The sequence below is a fragment of the Symphodus melops genome (genome assembly GCF_947650265.1).
Source record: "Symphodus melops genome assembly, chromosome: 3".
In the NCBI taxonomy this organism is placed as follows: domain Eukaryota; kingdom Metazoa; phylum Chordata; class Actinopteri; order Labriformes; family Labridae; genus Symphodus; species Symphodus melops.
This window is the reverse complement of record NC_136693.1, coordinates 21,993,176-22,013,491: the sequence shown is the minus strand read 5'-3', so window position 1 is coordinate 22,013,491 and position 20,316 is coordinate 21,993,176. Positions and strand designations below refer to the sequence as shown.

General features: G+C 38.2%; 1 protein-coding gene across 2 annotated transcripts in view; it reads right to left on the bottom strand.

Annotated features, from left to right (window-relative positions):
- LOC306820896 (FERM domain-containing protein 5-like) overlaps positions 1-20,316 on the bottom strand; it is a 73,093-nt gene that overhangs the window by 12,836 nt on the left and 39,941 nt on the right. For both annotated transcript variants that reach the window (XM_079338961.1, XM_079338962.1), the window contains exons 2-6: positions 10,669-10,773; positions 8,071-8,113; positions 7,918-7,996; positions 3,819-3,916; positions 1,251-1,374 (exon numbers count right to left, since the gene is read on the bottom strand). In XM_079338961.1, the coding sequence (XP_079195087.1) occupies positions 1,251-1,374; positions 3,819-3,916; positions 7,918-7,996; positions 8,071-8,113; positions 10,669-10,773 (449 nt within the window). The remainder of the gene's footprint in view (positions 1-1,250; positions 1,375-3,818; positions 3,917-7,917; positions 7,997-8,070; positions 8,114-10,668; positions 10,774-20,316) is intronic.

Here is a 20,316-nt window from a genome sequence, read left to right as displayed (position 1 = left end):
CCAGACACCTCCTCCAGCTCTTCTGGTGGGACCCCGAGGCGTTCCCAAGCCAGCCGAGAGACATAGTCTCTCCAGCATGTCCTGGGTCTACCCCGAGGCCTCCTCCCAGAAGGACATGTCCGGAACACCTCCCTAGGGAGGCGTCCAGGGGGCATCCGGACCAGATGCCCGAACCACCTCAACTGACTCCTCTCGATGTGAAGGAGTAACGGCTCTACTTCAAGCTCCTCCCTGGTGACCGAGCTCCTCACCCTATCTCTAAGGGTGCGCCCAGCCACCCTACGGAGGAAGCCCATTTCGGCCGCTTGTATCCGAGATCTCGTTCTTTCGGTCATGACCCAAAGCTCATGACCATAGGTGAGGGTAGGAACGAAGATCGACCGGTAAATTGAGAGCTTCGCCTTTCGGCTTAGCTCCTTCTTCACCACGACTGACCGATACAGCGTCCGCATGACTGCAGACGCCGCACCGATCCGTCTGTCGATCTCACGCTTCATCTTCCCCCCACTCGTGAACAAGACCCCGAGATACTTAAACTCCTCTACCTGGGGTAAGGACTCCCCACCGACCCGAAGAGGGCAAACCACCTTTTTCCGGTCGAGAACCATGGCCTCCGATTTAGAGGTGCTGATCCTCATCCCAGCCGCCTCACACTCGGTAGCGAACCGCCCAAGTGCGCGCTGAAGGTCCAGAGGCACTGTCCCCGACCTCCATGCGATGTTACAGAGACGTGTCAACCATGACAGCCCCTGCACATCCAGAGACTTAAGATACTCTGCATATTAGGAAGCTTTAAAATGTCAAACCAATCACTCTGACCAATGTGATGTTTTTTCTTTGCCAAAGTTTAGTATGATCTGTTCATCGTACGACTTAGTACTTGAGCTGTCATTGCAATATCTTCCATGTCATCAACAGCTATGTTGCTCTTCATCATTAACTGCTATTCAAGATCATTCTTAATTTATTGTGATGGAAAGTTAAGAATGCACTACAACTCAAACTAATTACATCTCTGTTGTACCTCCATAAATGACTGTTAATGTGACTTAGCTGCAGCTGTATGGAGACTAAAGATATCCCAGCAGACGTTCCTAAGTGTTTGCCATGATGACATTGAATTTTAGATGCACAAGAAAGGTTCTGTGTTGGACCAATGCTAAGGTATACCTCCCTCATGCCTGCACTGTGGCTGCTGTGGAAGTGAAGGAGTACCAGGTGCAAAGGGACATAGACAGGTGCCACCTTACATCAGCTCAGTCTTGTGGATCTCGGCAATCCTCCTCTCCAGCTTTTCTGAATGTTTGGGAAAGAACTGGAACTTGGAGCTGTAGCCCTCTGGGTGTTTCCCGGGGTCATAGTCACCTATTTCAGCTGAAACATGGGAAGAAAAACAGAGGAAATGATTGATAATGTTTTAAACTAAATTGTCCTTTCTTTGCTTGTTAGATTATGTAAATAAATGAAAATGAAACATTTAGTCTTATATACTGAAGTTAATTCCAGGGGAATGACATGTGACTATAAAATATCTATGAACATTGAACTCACACTTGCATTCCCAACATGTGTGGTATCTATTTCAGAAATGTAGACAGATGTGATCTTTTTTCTAAAGCTGCAATAAGATCATTTGCCAATATAAATCTTTGTGTCATGATGTTGTGATCCAAGCGGAGAGGTTATTTTGGAACATATATAATAAAACAACAAGGTTGTGACTACTCGAAAAACGCCATCAAATACAGGATAACTTAAAAGACTTATAGACCAGCTCAATTTATTTTAGTATTTGCATCGCTGTAGCAAATTTTCCACAGCCAAGCACTGGCATCCTCACAACTTTTGGATGAAAAACATGGACAGTTTGGGTACTTGTCTGCTCTCCAGGAAGCGTGTACTGCTCTATTCATGACAACTTCTTATTTTCTGACATGTCATTGGAAAAGTGTGATTATTAACTGGGTGCTCACATCACAATTTATATGTGTAACACACATTAGAGTTCCGCAATTTCTCACATGTTTTCAATGCTACAGAGTGCTTTTTAAATGCACTGCACATTTATAGTTCCATTTTTTTGTCATCCTGTCTCACAAAGCACTTTACACTAAATGTCACAATTCATCCACACACTTATACACACTTACAAACAAGCCATTTGCAGCAATTTGAATTCAATATCTTGCCCGAGGACACACTGACATTTAGTCGTCACTCAATTATTATCAGTAGAGTGCTTATGCAGCCACCAAAATTAGACCTAGAAGAAGTTTGGAAAAACACCCAAAATGGCCATCGTCAGGTAAGTTACTTCACAATTGTTTTCATCCAATCATTAACCTCCCTCTTTACTCTTTGAAAATTAAATGATAGATGCACTGCATTAATACAGTGCCTTTCACAGTCTTCTAACCACTCAAAGTGCTTAACAGCATCCACCCTTTTACACTCAATGATACACTGAACAAGTGTTATGCAAGGCCACTAATCAGCTAATTATTCACACATTGCAACACAATCTAAACAATGCTTTCATGGCAATGTTGGGTCTCAGTATCTTGCTCAATGTAGACTGCCAATCTTCCTTTAAAAGACAAAGCACTCTAATCTGAGCCACAGCAACCCCAAACAACTTCACTTAGTTGGAATTGTCTCTCTTCTTTTGACATCAATTTGGATACCAGGGGGGGCCCACACTATTCAGCTCATGACCCCCAAGATAAGAATGCCAATTACTGGTGACCCCCAATGTCCCGGTTGGTGGTTAAGACATATAACAATAGCAAAACCAAAAAACAACAGAAAAGAAAACGACAGCCTAAAAAAATATATATTAATATTTTATAAAGTAATTTATTGTCAGAAGACTAGAAGCTGTCATGTGCAGACTTACATACAAGTATTGTAACACTTTTATTTATTATTCCTTTCACTTAAAATAAAACTTGATTTGTAAATTTTTGTTTGTATTTTTTTTTGAAGGCCTGTTGCGACCCCAGGGTGCAGTCCCCCAGTTTAAGAACCACTTTTTTTCTTTTTTTCTTGTAGGAAGTAAATAGAGCCTTCATTGTTGTCATCAAATACCTTAAGTCTAATTACTGTATAATGTGTAGTTTGATTAAACCTTTTGGTTTATAAAGTGATACAGGTACACCTGGGAACATTTTGATTGATTGTCTGGTTAAACGCTGGTTACACACCTGTCAAGTGTGTGACAGGGAAATTGCTCCTTAATGATTCTAACATCTCTGTATGTACGCATTAGCCTGTCAACCAAAACACTTTCAACAAAATGTACGCTTTTCTCAAAGGATTATTCATTTATTTCTTTATTTTTCAAATCATATTCATTGTATGTTTTAAGTAGTCATCCTCTAATAGAGTTATTCAAATTAGCATTTTCAATTCAGGTTCAAAGTTATTCCAAATTACATAATAATACAAAATCTGGTTCATTATGTAAAATAGCTGTAATCATGACAGTGTCATATATATACAGCTACATTTGCTGAAAAAAAAAAACATTATAAAAACTATAACAGCCATACATAGGAGAAAGACCTCTGTATGTAGAGGTCTAATCTGGAGTTTTGTACCGTGGACAGTGAGGGTATTAATCTTAAATATAAATGATACCATCAGAACATCATGTGAGATGTAACATTTTTAACACCATAACAAATACATCAAGGTTTCCTAGTAAAGATCACAGAATCTGCCTAGTGTCAGTACTTTTGTCTTTGTAGAAGAGTTTTATTTAAAATAAAGCACAGCTTTTTCACAGACTTAAAAGAGAGTTCTGTATCATATTATACCTTGTAATATATAGGCAGCCAGCAGAGCAGCATCTGATGTCTTACACAGGAGACGGCCGTGGTAGAGATCCCTCTTAACCTGCAGGAAGACGAGATATCTGTGGAGTGGAACACAGAGAAACTGATTTGGGTCTTTTTTGAAAAATGGAAAAAACACACCTTGGTTTTCCTGGAAACATAAATGAGGGAAGTTTGCAATTACAAAGAAGGTGTTAGTCCTGACCTAGGTGTGTCAGAGAGATTGTTGTGTACACTTAAAGACAAATGAAGAAGAATAGCAAATCTGATTGAGAGAAGCTTGATGTTTCCTTTCGGTAATCATGAGGAAAGAATTTAGCAAGTGTCTTCTTATAAATACTTGGGTGTTACGATTGACCACATGTTGCCCTTAGAAGACCACATTGAATATGTCAAACAAAACAAAGGATGTATTCTGACTGTGGCTAAATAGGTAGTGGGTCATCTCTCCATTTGGGTTCGATCCCTAGCTCCTGCAGCCACATGGCAAATGTGTCTTTTCGGGCAAGACACATAACCCAAAGTTGCTCTAGCTGCAAATGTGTATGAATGGATTAGTTACTTTCAATGGACTCCTTACATAGTAACCTCTGCCATCAATATGTGAATGTGTAGCTGTGACCTTTGGTGTAAAAGTGCTTTGAGTAATCAGAGGACTAGAAAAGGGCTATTCATGCTCAAGGCACAATTATTTACACAATTGTTCACCATTTCTTTCTTTCACAGAGTGACTTCTTACGAAGTGAGCAGATATATTCTTGTTTAGTTTTTCACTTGTGTTATTGTAGCTACGTGTCATAGAGTACACTGTCCACTACTTTAAAATCTAAACTGCTCCACCAAACACAGTTCTTCTTGACCATTTAAGACCATTTTAAGAGACTGAAGCAATATTTTTAGATCAACAGTCAAATTTAAATGAAGCTTAAATTTCAGAGTTGGTATCATAATCAGAATCAGCTTCATTGGCCAGGTATGCTCATACACACAAGGAATGTAACCTTGGTGAACTGTGCTCTCTTTGTACAAGGCGCAACATCAACAATAAATACAAAATAAAAAACAAAACAAGCAAAGACTACAAGATAATAGTGCAATGGTGAGAAGTGCAAAAGATGTTGAAGTAACAAAATGTGCCAGATGGGTTGAGTTACTTGAGGTAGAAAGAAATAAAGCCACATTTCAGAATTGGTATGTCATTAAGGTCATCAATAATCAATTAATTCATCAATCAAAAGCTACACTACTGTTTTGCTCTTCACAGTGAAATAAAACAGGACTGTATTAAGCCTAAACTACTTGATCCATTTCACATTTTCTCTGATCCCTCCATTCACTTTATTTAGTCTAAAATTACAATTTAGAAGAAAAAATACTTTACTTGAAATTCAGCACGTTTTCTACTAGAACAACTAGACACAGGACTTTTGTATGACTGGAGGCAGATCTGAAGCTAAATCAAAATAATTCAGAGCATTCAGGAGTTAAAATATGGCCGCTGGTTCACGCTGAGGTCCACCGGGAGCAACTCAATTTTCTGCTCTCATCCACAATATCCAGAGATAACTCTTCTGTCAATTTCCCAGCATTCATTTCAAATGCCTGTGGTTTGGCTTCTCTCCAAGCAGCAAAGCAATAAATGGTACAGCAGAACTAAAGCACTAAAATGAAAAGTGGCAAAGGAGAGTTTGGACCATGTTGCCCCTTTTTACATCACATGATGCTCCTCTTATCAGCAAAATATATTACTTAGCTTGTATGTAAACACTGAGAATGCATAATGCTGTTACCTGTCATGTTTGTGTTCATCTAACTTGTATTTGTGTGTCTGACAGAACAGATGGCTGAGGATAGAGGAGCTCTCCCTCCTCGGCGCTCTGCTCTATCAAGATGTGCTGGATGGAGAATAAGAGATTTTACTGTGTGGCAACCAGTCGAGGGAAGTGATTTACAGGGATCTATGCGCTCATGAGCACTTTGGCTGTCTCCTCACTGCAGTTTGCTCAGCTGTCAAATTGGCCACACACAGTACAGTAGTGGTGAGGAGCTCTCTGACACTGCAGCTCATAAATAAGGGAATAGTGAAGTCCCCCTGCACATGGACCATAGGTTGTATAAAACACTGACCAAGTGCTGTGACATCAACTGTTGGTTTCTGAAGAGGAGTTCTGAATTCATCCAGTCGCCATATTGGAATTGCTGTCTGAAACTAACCTTCAGCCAACCAAGAAACAGTCAAAGAGCTGAGGCTGGTCTTGAGCCTTCTGACGAACAGCTACAATGCACCCGCCTGTCAGTCAGATCAGCCGTACCCCTAAATAGAATACTTCACCCTGCTCTGTGTGCTGATAAAGATATGAACTACTAAGAACAGAACCCCTTTGGAAACCAGACTGTAGACGTGTATTTCTGTTCACTGTGTGCTGTATGTGACTTAAGAGACTTCTACAGACAGCCTCAAGTTTGTTTATTTGACATAGACTCACCGTTTATACTGTGATGAATTCAGAGTTGTGTTTTTATTTCTTTGTTTCTTACCACTACGTACATTTTCACAGCTTGAATTCGATTTTCATCAAAAAACTTAAAAAATACCTTTTGGAAAGCATTTTACAACTTATAATGAAGAAGACAAGCTTAACATAAAGTTTAACTTTGTACATTTTATTCATAAAAATAAATCAATAAGCTACTTTTTAGTTTCTGGATAAAGAGAAGGACTGTTCTAACAACTTTGCACTTAACTGGGAAAAAGACGGATATTCTAAAAAAAATCTTTAAAGCTGCAATCCACCTAATCATTTCAAATAATCCAGAAGCTAGCTGAAGGTGCTTAAAATAATAATAGTGAGAAATTAGGATATTTATCATCTGATATTATGCAACAAGAAAGTTTACAGAAAGGCAGATGATGGAAACATCTCAAGTGATTTAATAAAACTGCAGTAGCCAGCTACATCAGCATTTTTAAACGATGCTTATGCCTTCCAAAAGATCAATAAAGTGGATTTGATCTGTTGCGCTAAAGAAGCGTATTAAAAGGCCAACTCTGGTGAATTTCTAAACTAAAATAGACAGAAATGTCTGCACATGATATTTTGACGCTACCGAATAGCAGTTATGTACCACCAGGTAGTGATAAATAACAAGAGCTGCAATATCAGAGTAAAATCTGGAGGATTTCTAAGAACGTTCTACCTGTCAGAGGAAAGGTTAATGAACAGATTGGTGTTTTGTTATGACTTGTTTTAGTTAAAAAATACAGACGCACACAACCCTGAGTGGGTACACAGTCTAGTCCCTTTTGTTCTTAAACATTGGTCTAAAATGTGGGATTTGTGAAACATAAACACAGTACTACTCCTTTCTTAGGGCTTTGAAAGTTTATCAAACCAACATCATCACATACACCTATGACATGATGACGTGAAGAACAATGACACACTGATGAGACACATAACCATGTAACCACCACACCTTTATAAAAGGTATACTTATATAAAACATGTATAGAAGGGTTGTACAGAGCTGCTTTTTTCTCTCCTCAGGGGGCTGTGGAAAGTCTGATAAATTGAAATCAAATGATGTCACTTGAGTCAGCCTCAATTGTTTCAAAGATCAAGAAACAGATCTGTGTGTATAAAGTGTGAAAGACTTGAGGAATTCAGAAGAGCAGACCTTTGTAACCCACGCTTCATACCTGCTTGAGGCAACTGTGACTGTTTGCATTGCATTATGGAAGGGGTGTATAATGTGTGCACCAGGTTAATTTACTACAAAGAAGTACAGAAAGCTTGGTATACTATCGCTTGGTTTTGATCCAGTTTAAGAAGTACAAGTCCATTGGGAGTCAAACAATGTTAAAGGGGAGCCGTGTTATCGAGTACGCTGTTGCAAACTTGCTCAACCCTTCATCTATTTGTGTAACTGGCTTACAGTATATTATACAACCAGTTTGACTCAATTTGAAATGCAGAACAAATAATCTTTCTTGTTCTTGAAGCTCTATCAAAGAGGGTGATATTCATCCACCTTTTCACCCCAACCTCCTTCCAATAGTCTAGCCACCTTAGAACCTTACCTGGTGATTTCCTCTTTCAGGGCGGCAGGATCAGGTGGGTAAAACTTGACTCGCAAACACATGGTGAACGGAGGCTGGGCTAATGAAGAAGACAAACAATCAATCAAAAAAAGATTCTACCAACCACTCAGGCATCCAGAAAGAAATACTTACATTTCATTTGTTTGGCAATAGACTTTGTAAACTCCAACCAATGCTGAAACAGACAGAAGGAAAAAGTAAGACGTGAACTTTAGACATTGAATCTTTAGCTGCTAAAGTGTCAATCTGGCGTCTGATTGCTCAGCAGCTTAGCGTGGTTTCTTGTTATATATAGCTGGAAGGCACAATGGAATTACTTCCATCTCATCCCTTTGGGTTTATTTAGACCCAATCCAGCACAGCCACTGTGCAGAGAGGAGATGAGAGAGAGCTGTTTGGTAGATAATCAGGAGAGTGCTTAGCATCACAAGAGGAAACTGGCTCTAATCAGTGAGACAATTACATGCTGTCAATGATGGGGCACTGCGCTCACAATACAGTCGCTGTTAAACAAAAAGACAGCAATTTTATTTATATAGCACATTTCACAATGTGCTTTAAGTTAGAAGTTAAAATCAAAATCAAAACACAACATACAAAAAAGTGTTTCCACAGCCATGAATAAGATACAGAGATCTAATCAATGAAGTCATACAGACCACAGCAAACATCTGTTTCCAAAAAAGTGAGTATACAAACACACATACAAAAAACATTTATTCATATGCTTTGTAGAACAGGGTTGTTGTTGTTTTTTTTAAAGTAGAAATGGTATGGACCTCTGGTCAGCAGGGAGTCTGTTCCATCAACAAGGACCTCAGTAACTAAAGGCTCCCTGTCCGGACTTTGATATGATTCTAGGTACAGTTAAAATACCTCCATCTGATGACCTGATGGTCAGGGTTGGATTGTAGTCTGTGAGCAGGCCAAAAATATACTCAGGAGTTGAACTGTTGAGCGCTTTATGGACTAAAAAGAGGGTTTGATTTTGAACCCTAACCCAAGGTAGCTGTGAGATCAAGCGGGACCAAAATTGATCTTCTCTGATGATCATTGTTGATTCTAAGGTTATTTATTACTGTGAAAAAGCACTTTATTACTTAAGTGCTTTTTCAGTACCTTGATGTTTTGTGAATCTGTTGTATATACCGTAATACCTTTTTAGTATTTTACTAATGAAAGGGATGTTTGAAATTGGTCTGTAATTACTTTACTTTAGTTTTGAAGTGTCTACATTGTTTTTCTTCAGCAGAGGAGTAATAACAGCCTTCTTATGAGAAGAAGGAAAAATAATAGTCTGCAGAGAGGTATTCAAAAGGTTTATGTTTTCAATAAGGCAATGAGAGACAGTTTTGTTTGGTACGGAGAGGATCAAGACAACAGGTGCTAGTTTTCAAACGCTGAATTATTTCATCTAGATTTTTTGAGTGTATTGGGAAGAAGTTACACATTGTACTAATAGCACTAGGTTGCTGTAAAGGTTTTTAATGTCTCAGTTCATTTATGTCAAACACAACATTTAGAACAAATCTGCTACATGGAATACATTGGTATGTAATTTTGAAAAGCATTTGACGATGAAGTGAATGCTGAACAAAAACTTGGATTAATCCCTGAAACTCATCAAGGACTGTTCTAGTTTCTGCGATTGATTTTGATATCAAGCAGTTGGCCTTTTGTCATCCCGTATAATCAACATTCAAGATTACCTGTCCTGTATATTTATGAAGAGTCGTTAGCCCTGGCATTTATACCTTCAAACGTTTGATAAAGTAATCATCACCACTTGTGAGACTTTGAAAATAGTGTCTAGAAAAAAAAAGAGTGGGATACAGTACAGAACAGCTATGTTCTTTTTAAAAATGGCCACAGATGGCTTCATATCCTTGCATGAGCTTCACAGGGTGTCCTTGGACATTTCAGATTTACATTTGCATACATACATACACGATTGCAAACATCATAAAAATAGAATCTGGCCAGTTAAACATGACTTGTTTTTTTTTCTAACTTTTGACTTTATAAAATGAGTCTAAAAGGAGGTTTAAGGAGGTTTTGCTGGGACTAGGTGCAGAGTTATTGGCTGATTCAAAGACAACATAAGGGTATTGAAAGTGGAAAAATGATGTCAGATTATTGTCTAATTCAAATGTCTCATCATGAAACTCCCTGTTGAATAAGAAAGCACAGGTACTGTTAAAATAATCGTGAGCTGAAGCTCAGTGTAGAGTCGGTTGCCTGAACTGGAAGGTCAGGGAGTTGATCCACAGCTCCTGCAGCCACTTGTCCAATGTGTCCTTGAGCAAGACACTTAACACTTCATCTGCAGTGTAGGAATGTGTCTGAATGGGATTAGATAATACTGATAGACACTTCACATAACAACTTCTGCCATCAGTGTGTGAATGTAGTACTGATGGGTAGGTTTAAAAGCTGCAGTTTAAAAGCGCTTTGAGTAGTCAGAAAATTAGAAAAGTGCGAAACAAGCTCATTTAGCTTGGGTTTATGGTGAAGATGTTGCTGTCTGAAACATTTCAGATAGTTTAGATGAAAAAACACCACAGGCACAAATGAGAAGAAAAGAAACTAATATAGGATAAAATCGAGAAGAAAGAAAAGAAAAAAGGACATAAAATAGAAATAAAGAAGTAAGAAAACCCCCCAAACTACTGATTTCAATCAATTTACATCAGACTGTAATTTCATTGGGTCTAAAAGCTTCAGACTCACCCTCTGCTTGTCAGGGTCGACATATCTAATGCCAAAGTAATCTTTCTCCAGCAGGTTGAGATGATGGCAGATGAGGTCAAACAGGTACTGTCCCTTTGCATCCCGCTGAAAGATAGATATTATGCCAACATGAATACATAGTTTTACTATTAAAATACATTTTATAAAAAAAAGAAGAGAAATTCTTTCAGAAGGACTTCACAGCACCCGTCTTATTCATCACAATAGTTGCAGAGATTACAGATTTAATTACCAAATTAACCCACTTAAACCAGACAACATATATAAAGACTTGTCAATTTTTCCAGGTAGAAAAACAAGCTACAGCTCAGATTGTTTGAATGAAAAAGACTTTAAAAATACATGTTGCGGATCACAGTGGCATTTTATTTATAAAAAAAAAAAAAAAACTCACAAGGAAGTTCATTTTCAAAAACCTCTAAAACGTCTAAAAGGCCACCATGCAGAGTTTAATATTTCATTATCCTCAGCGGGAAAATATAAGGACGATTAAATATGTATATAGAGACGGCAACAGCCACCTGTGAAAGCTCTGAGAAAGTCCTGCTCCAAAAGAAGACCTGGAAAAGCACTGAAGCAAGGTGTAGGAGAAAGAAGAAGCTGATGACATGCAGTGCAGTATGAAAGATGTGACTCATCCAAAGACAATTTTTTTACACACACACACACACACACACACACACACACACACACACACACACACACACACACACACACACACACACACACACACACACATGTTTTGTTAGCTAGATGGAATAAACCAAACAAACAAAAAACAAGCTTTTCAGCTAACAGGCTGTAAAGCCATGATCAGGTTCGACAGTAAGCAGGGGAGGAAACAGTGCTGTACTGCTATCCCTGCTGTGAAAGGTAAACTCAGAGTAAGCAGCCCCAAAAGACTGCTTTAAAAATTCATTAAAAAATTCATTCATTAAAAACTGCTTTAATGAATTCTTTATTTAGGTTTCAACACAACAAGAAGACACATGGCAACACGGTTGCTAATAAGTGAGCTGGTTATTAAAGCTTGATTCATAGGCACTATGTAATAGAGAGAACACTTTCAAGTTAGCTGGTATTGCTTATTCTGTCCTCCTTTAGCCTTCTCCAAATAACAAGTTCAATTTCCCTATTTTGGAATATATAACATTTCACTTCAGGATGAGACTAGAAGATCAATCCTCACATTAATGGCTTTAAAGAAAATACTCAAATAACGTACATTTCTGGAGGCTTAGCTTAGCACCGAACAACAAGGAGAAGGCTACAAATAGTTAAAGGTAATGTTCAAATTCAGCTGCCTTTGGGAATCTTAATTGAAGTCAGAATAACTTGTGTTTTTCAGCTAGCATGTAGACAAAGTGTGTGTTTAGAGGATATCACGATGGTACTCATCATCTCTGCTTCACTATCTTCCTTCAGTTCTAAAGGACACTACACAATATCCTACAGTGCCCTTTAGAAGAAACACTGCATTTACATTTACCAGTGAGACAGAGAGGCAGAGAGGCAGAGAGGCAGATATATGAGAACAGATAGGAGTACGTAGAAGGAGAAAGATAAATGCCAATGCAGAGAATCAGAAGAAGACAAAGGAATAAAACGAATGGCCAGCTGCATGGATCAAACTTTAATGTGCTACAGCACAACAGTTATTAATTACAATTTGTCCTTATTCAAGATGTTTAAAGCTCAGCTTATTTTTGACCTCCTTCAAAAAATAAAAATATAATTGCTCCTGTTTACAAAGCCTATCAGTGGCAGGATAAGCCAAAATGATTGGTTATGTTCAGGCACTAGCACTTAAGCAGATAAATGGAATTGTTTAGGTTGGCATAAGAAATGGACATAGTCAGCTTAACATCACCATTTAGTTAGTCGACTTCCTTTTAGCGATCTTAGTTTGATGATAACGTTAAGTAATGAAAAATGGCTTATTAATTGGCCGGCAAATAAGCAATGTTGTGTTTCCCTCAAGATGAAAGACTTGTGCATTGATCATTTTATTCACTGCAGCTTCCGTTCTTAGGTGACTTTTCCAATGCTGTGTCAGCTGACTTCTTTTGCTCCTACTTTAGCTTTGCTCCTATCAATATTACCACAGATACTGAGTTTAAAAATAAAGAAAGGTATCGTAAAAATCTGCACAAAAAGACAAAAACATTCCAGGTTTTTGGGAGGATGGCCTGGTTGGTTAGCTGTAGCAGCAGACGAAACTTTTGTGGTGACATGTTTAGCTCAGCTACAGACCTTCAGAAGACAATAATCCTGCTTTAAGATTACATAATAATTAAGTTATTTGAATCAGATATACGGAATTCATACAGAATGCATAAAATAATGTATGGGATATAATTCTTTAATGATATATAAAAAAAAGTTTGAAAATAACAACCCGATTTAATGCACCACCTATAATGACCACTTGTGTCAAGATGTGCTCTGCCTCAACCTTTCCCATGATGCATAGGGCTGACCCTCTATCTCCTCTGTCAGTGTGTCTGTATGTCACTGCCACGACATTCACCCTGACTCACAGAGACAGGCCTGCTGAGTAGCCCTGCAGCAAAAAAAAAGTACCACACACATCTATGTGCAGTCTCACACGGGCACACACAGAGCCTCCATCCTTCGTCCTCTATAATAAATGTCTTTGGTACACCTGTGAAACCTCCACATCCACAACGTTTTCAGAGCCTGTCCCTCCCACAACCTCCATCTGCTGTGCACTGGTGTTCATCATGTTGTTACTGCATGTTTCCTTCTTTGTGTGCAGTAGTGTGTGTTTATGCCATACTTAATTGTGTGTGAGAAGTTACTGATGATCCATGTCCAAGTAAGCAGTTATGAAACAACAACAAAGAGGGGGGGCTATTTATCTAAGTCCAATACTTGTGCACACAAACGAGTGGGAATGAAATAGTATTGTATGTATTGTATCATTCATTAAATATTAAGAAGTTCTTGGGGTAAAAAAAACAAAAAAAACTTACAAGCTGGAGGGCTTTTTATAGCATCAACACAACGTTAGAAAACAATTTGCAATGGATCTATCAGCTGTTACAACAGGTTGGAAATTGTACAGTTTAATAGAGAGCGCTTAATCTGGAGTCTTATATTCTGTGCTACAATGAGTGCAGGTAATCCTTTTGTTCCTGTTTGTTTACCTGACTCTGCACTCTGAAGCAATTTGTAAAGATGAGATCGAAGAGCACTCGAGCTTTGTGCCATGCTCGGTTTCTTGCTTCACTAAAGAGCGGGAGAACAAAGCAGCAGAGTCTTTCTTTCTTAAGAGCTGACCAAACACTTGTAATGTAAATGTGGTGTTGTGTTGCATACTGATGAGACACACTGAACTTCAAGGAGCTGACCAGAGCTCCACTGGGACACAAAGTTGAGCCTTGAGGCAGAAACATTATCGATCAGAAGTTAAGTGTTCGTCAACATCCTTATGAGAAATAAACCCAGAGCAGAGAGCAGGAAATACAATGTGGGGCCAGTTAAAACACTGTTTTATTGTTTCCGATAAACTAACAATCCTTTATGTGCTTTGAGTCCATGTGATTTCTGTGTAGGATTTGCTCTGGCACGGTTTCCTCTATATTTAGGTTTTATTGCTGCAGGGGAAATAATTAGATGTGTGCTACATTAGGATTAAACCCCTTTATTGCCAAAACATCAGGGAATAATAAAATACAATAAAGTGCTAGTGAGATAAATGACTATACAGTTTGGAACTTTTTCAAGAAGCCCTGCAGTGGGATTGATTGTTCCTGTTATATAGTAAACATAAGATCCTAATGCTAATGTTAGGATGCTGCAATTCTTGTTGGAAGTCTGTCATTTAACAAACTTTAAACAGTGCTGTGTCACTTTCATTACATTATTTCTTGCTTTTAAGCAGGAAATTTAGCAACAAGAGGAAAGATTTTTGCTTGAGAAAATTTCATAACATCCATGTTTTCTATGCTGAGGGACCACAGTCTGCCATCCAGCAGCACCAATCATAGAAATCTTCATCAAGTACAGTAATTAAAAACCGTTTGAGGGCAATATGGTTTTAGTGATTAGGCTTTAAAAATAGATTGATTCTGTTGAGTTTTAATCAGTAAGTAAACAAAGCATGGCTTAAACTTTGCCAACTGTCATCTCATCGCATCACTAACAAAGAAACTAACTTTTAATGAGCTTAATGTCAGCATGTCTTTCTATGGGTTTTTTAGGATTATTCTGCACTGACATACAAAAGAATACAGACTTAAAGAAAAGGGAAGAAAAAGTAGCTGCAAAGACATTTATATCTGATTATTTTCCGCATTCTGTACGAGCTACAAATCTGGAAACCGATCTCTCTTAATCTCCTGTCGACTGTTTAACCAAAAGACTGCTGTAAAAAACTTTTTTTTTTTCATTATAGTCCAGCTGATGACACTCATGTAAGATAAGTTGATGTGCCAAATCTAAATGGAAACATATTAACATGTTTCCATAAAAATTTAGATAGTGACTCAATATCTTTAATTCAGATATTATCCCCATCACTGACTCACGGATATAAAGCCACGATCAAAAACATATTCAAAGATATGTTGTTCCTGCAGACAGAAAGGACAGTAGATTTGTTGTATTTTTAAAAGTTTGTTATTGAACAGCCATCTTGACTGCATTCCTGTTTAAGCACAATGCTTCGGTTTTATATGCATCAGGTCCTTATTATTCCAAACAAATCAGAGAAATTAAAAATACATACCAAACAAAAGCTTGGGTCTCAAGAGGTTAAGTAACATCACAGCCATCATGGTATCTTAACTAAAATAAAGGAGTGCAGGACATAATTATGTCTTCAGTCTCCATCCTCATGAGGAAATCATGAAGGTCTACTTGATTTCAGTGCTGTCAGGACAAATGGCTGCCCTAGAAACCTGTGTGGTGAACGTGAGTACGATATGGCTGACTGGAATAACAGCAGATGACAGGTTAATAAAACTGAGATTTAGGATAAGTATTTTCTTGCATTAATGGATACAACTGATGTCATTGGACAAATGAATATGAAGATAAAAATGAGAAATGTGAGTATCTAAAAAAAATAATGACTGAAATAAACCAAATGTGAACAGAGGCAGCTAAAACAACCTTCCCCTTTTGAGTTTCTGAAGCTCATAGGAGCTTTTAAATCAGAAATAAGCTCAGAGTAACACTGCTGTTAATACTGGAAGGGGTCTGTTGGGCTAACTGAGGCTACATGATAGCATTACTGAGATAGTCTTGGTAATTCAAACAAGACAGACCAAGATAAATAGTTCATCTCTAAACTTGGGAGGTATCCGGTTTGTTCTGTGAACGTCTCAGAATCTATCAAGGGAGTTGAAATAAATGATGCATAAGAAGGACATCTGCCACTGAAATTTGGACACAGTTACAAAGAAGACACTGGAGGATTGCAACAACAGATTTGTACTTGTTACATCACAGTTTACAAAAGTTGGACAACAGAAGACTATGAGTTCACAAACAGATTACATTGTATTTAAGACATCTGTCAAAGCACATGCAAAGGGTTAAATGTACCCCAAACAGCAAAACAGCATCTCAGGGCTTTGGTGTCCTTTGCCTGTACCTACAGTAAAACAGTCATTACCTTCTGTATAATATTGACCCCCTTCAATGCAAATGAGCCTACATAATTGTAAAAAGGGACAATTTTTGCACTTATGAACATTTGTTTTCACATATGCTGTCATTAAATTTCTCGAGAATTTTAAGAGGATGAATCACTCCTGATCTGGCTGTAAACACATGCACCTCACCACTTCAAAGAGTTTGTGATAACAGCAACACGATCATGAGGTTAAATGGGAGTATAGAGGATGTTGCGCCTTGAATTTATTAACATGACATCAGTTTCACTTTTACTTCCCTAAGACATAAAATTGTTTTAAAACATGGTTTGTAGACAACACTTTGACCTTAGTTTATAAATCATTGGTTAAATCTGTGTGAGGCTCAGGAGGGAACATAAGAGCCCAGCACTTATTGAAACAAAGTGCTCCTTTGAGCCAGCTCCAAACAGCTCCTCTACACAATCACACAAACAGATGCAAAGTAAAACTTCATTGGCATGTTTGCACTGGAATATTATTGGCCCGATGTGATTTAGGAGTTGGGAGCTGAGACAGGGCAGAGAGTGGTGGCGAGAGATGTTAAATTCAGCTACTTAAATTGATCATGTGAATCAGCCTCGAATTGCCAGATTTTCAGATTTGATTCCCTTATTTGTGGTTGCAGAAAAATTCATTTGGGTCGGATAAATATGAAATAACTTAGGGAATAACTCTTTGTTAAAACAATAATTGTTAAGCTAAAGTATCTGTAATAGTGGAAGCAGTAACAAAGACAGTTCATTTGTGTGGGTACATGCATGTGTACACACAAAGTTTCTTAAAAAGAAATATGTTATATGTTAGTGGCAAGGTTAGTTACAAAATAGGGATGTGTGCAGCAGACAGCCATGATATTAGCCACAGTGACTCATGGGTAATAAGATTACTGCAGGCCCGTCAGCTGGAGAGGAATGTATTAAACACGCCGAGGAATGAAAGTGCTTTATGGAGGCACGTGCAGTGTTTCATCACAGCTGTAATAAAAGTGATAAACGCAGAGATGGAAATAACCCCAATAGGGGCCAAATGATCTTTGTGGTCCTTAGTGGAGCCTCAACGGCAGCTCGCCACTCTCTATGCTTGGACAGGCCTCACGTCAGATTAATTATTGAAAGGGGTTCCATATCAGCCTGGGAAACACCACATCAATAAATGATGCTGTCATTTTAAGCTGGAGGATAGAAATTGCAACAACTGAGCAAACAGTCCTGACAGGTTATTTCTTCTGGGGTAACATTAGTGCCTGGCAATGTTTGCTTAGTTTTTTTTTTTACACACTGATATGAGTTCCAAGCCAGCAGGTGATTAAAAAGAAGAATAGCTTATTCTGATTTTCATGGCTCGACGGAAGTGTTGACAGTTATCTAAGTGTCTCGCTTCATAATCTTAAGGCTGATTTTCGTTCTCTAAAGTTTCTGCCTCTAAGGCTATGAGAGGCGAAGCCTGTGAATAGCTTATTCTAATCCTATGATATGGTAATATTTACTATCCATACTCCCGAGAGCTTACACAGATGGGGGAGACATAATGGATGCTGTCAGTTGGCAACTAGAGGGTTTCAAAAGATTTGCATTTCTCTCATAATCTGATGGCAGCAAAAATCAAATCAGTAAATGATAATGCAGAAGAACCTAGCACTTATCCAATGTATTTTGACTCAGAGTAATAAACAGTAGGTATAAACTAAACTTCATGCTGTGATAGTACTGATACCATACATGTTTGTATAATCCTGGTTATTTACACCATAGGCTTAAAAAGATTTCCCTTGATCCCTTTCAGATTTGTCATAGCAGATCTATATGAACCAGGTGAACCATTCGGGCTGATTCTCTGAGGTTAAAGCTTTGAGGAACTTTAATTTTTTGCCCATCTTGGCGAACTAGACAAAGCGGTGCAACTGGAATCTGTGCTGACCTTGTCTTGAACTGAAGAACTTCTTGCTGACAAAAAAACTTGTGCTGCTGTCTTTGAAGGCTTAAATATGTCACTGATCATTTTTTCCTCATTTCTTTGTGGATAAGGTTCAAAGGAGTCAGCAGCAGTGTAAGACATTTAAAATAATGTATAGAAATAAATTATAGTCTGGTCTGGCTTGTATTTGTCATATTCAGGCATCAGTATTAATTTCAGTCTGTTTCATAACCAGATCAAATATTTCTGATGGGACCATTAAATAGTGTCTAACAGTTTAAACAAACTCAGTATCAGCTCAACAGGATAGTTTTTATTCCCACAAATTTCATTTAGCAGTGTAAATTATTGTTTTAATTTCAAAGAATTTAAAGAAATTGTTCAACATTGTTGACTTGATAAAGATCAATGCCAGGTATCGTGGCTATTTAATACACAATAATCTCCAGCCAGCAGTGGTGATTCAGATTAGGAAGAAGGCTGAATACACTTTGTTTGTGCTCTCCAGGTACGGTTACAAATCTGTAAATATAAAACACAGAGTTGTAGAATTTCTTTATGCCGTTTTGTCAAATGAAGCATGGATGAAGCTATAATTCAGTGTGTGTATAGCTCAGCTCACACACCAGAAAAAGATGCTGACTGGGGGGGGAAATGAATAAAACCCTACTCACTGTTAATGTTTTGGGGATAACTCATAGCCCTGCATACAGATTAGACTCATTCACTTCCCAGCAAATTATTCCAAAACGTGTACAGCTTTAACTTTACACTTGGCTTCATTTTGCTGAAATATTTGTGCTGCCCGGCACAGTAGCACTTATCTAAATTGCTAAGGCTCTATAACCAACACAGATCTACCTTCAACATAACTCAGCATAAAAAACACTGCATGTGTAAATAAACAGTCAAAATGTTTTATGTGCCTCGTATAATTGCTTTGGTATTTTACTTTACTTTCAAATGAGATATTGTGACTTTTCTCAAACATAATTTGCATACATATGATAAATCTTTGGACTAAGAGTTTTTTGCCCTTACATTTGATGACAGATTCCAGTTCAGACAAATGAAGCTGTTATAAGACTGGGAAAAAAGCGATGTATTGATGAGTGACATTTTTCTAATTATGTTTTATTAACTGTATTTTCAAACTTTAGAGGTCAAACGTTATACGAAATGTACTAATATGTGTCATATAGTCTGTCTACAAAACCTCCCAATTATGAGAAGAGTCCATCCTATCCCTCTTTTTGTCTGCTCCACTTTTCAGAAAACGTTGTCTCAAACAGGCCAAATGGAGATTTTCCCTTCAGGATTTCACAGAGGGGCAGTTACCCCTAGTTCTAAAAACCCGTGATGTCAGTTTAGCATATTACTGTTGCTACTTTTAAACATGATATAAGTCTTCTTTCTGTGGCCGAAATATTCTTCAAACCTGTATTAAGATATCTTTATCAGGTTTGACATTACTTCTCTAGCAATTCTGTTTATTTCCACCTACACGCTACCAAACATCCCCCTTATTGCAAGATGTGGAGACAGCTCTCCACTTGTAAGTCATCCACAGTGAGAAGGCATGCCATCTTATTGCCCCTGGGTTCAGCAGTGCTGGGAAAATGTTCACAATTGAGTCTTAGTAAATCCTATCTGGTTTAGAGACTGAGGATCAGGCTCCCAGGGGATCCATTACAGAGATGCCACAGTGGAAAAGTGGCCCCCTTAGAGCAGGAAACCCGTAAAATATATATTATGGGGGGGACCATACTGTGAGTGCTCACCACTGCTATAACATACTGGTATGGAAGAAAGTATAGAGCAGGGGCAATGGACAAAGAGGAGGAAATAAAATGCTGTATTGAAAAGAAAAGATGATGTAGAAAATATTTGAAGGAAAGAGACAGAAGAAAGGTGAAAGAAAGATAGCATCCGAGCCGTCCTAGTTTTGGAGTCTCTCAGGCTTTCCTTCAGGAGAAGGGTAGTGATGTGTATGACATAAAAAGAAGCCAAACCACTGAGCACCTGTTCTCTCTGTCCATCCTTTAAC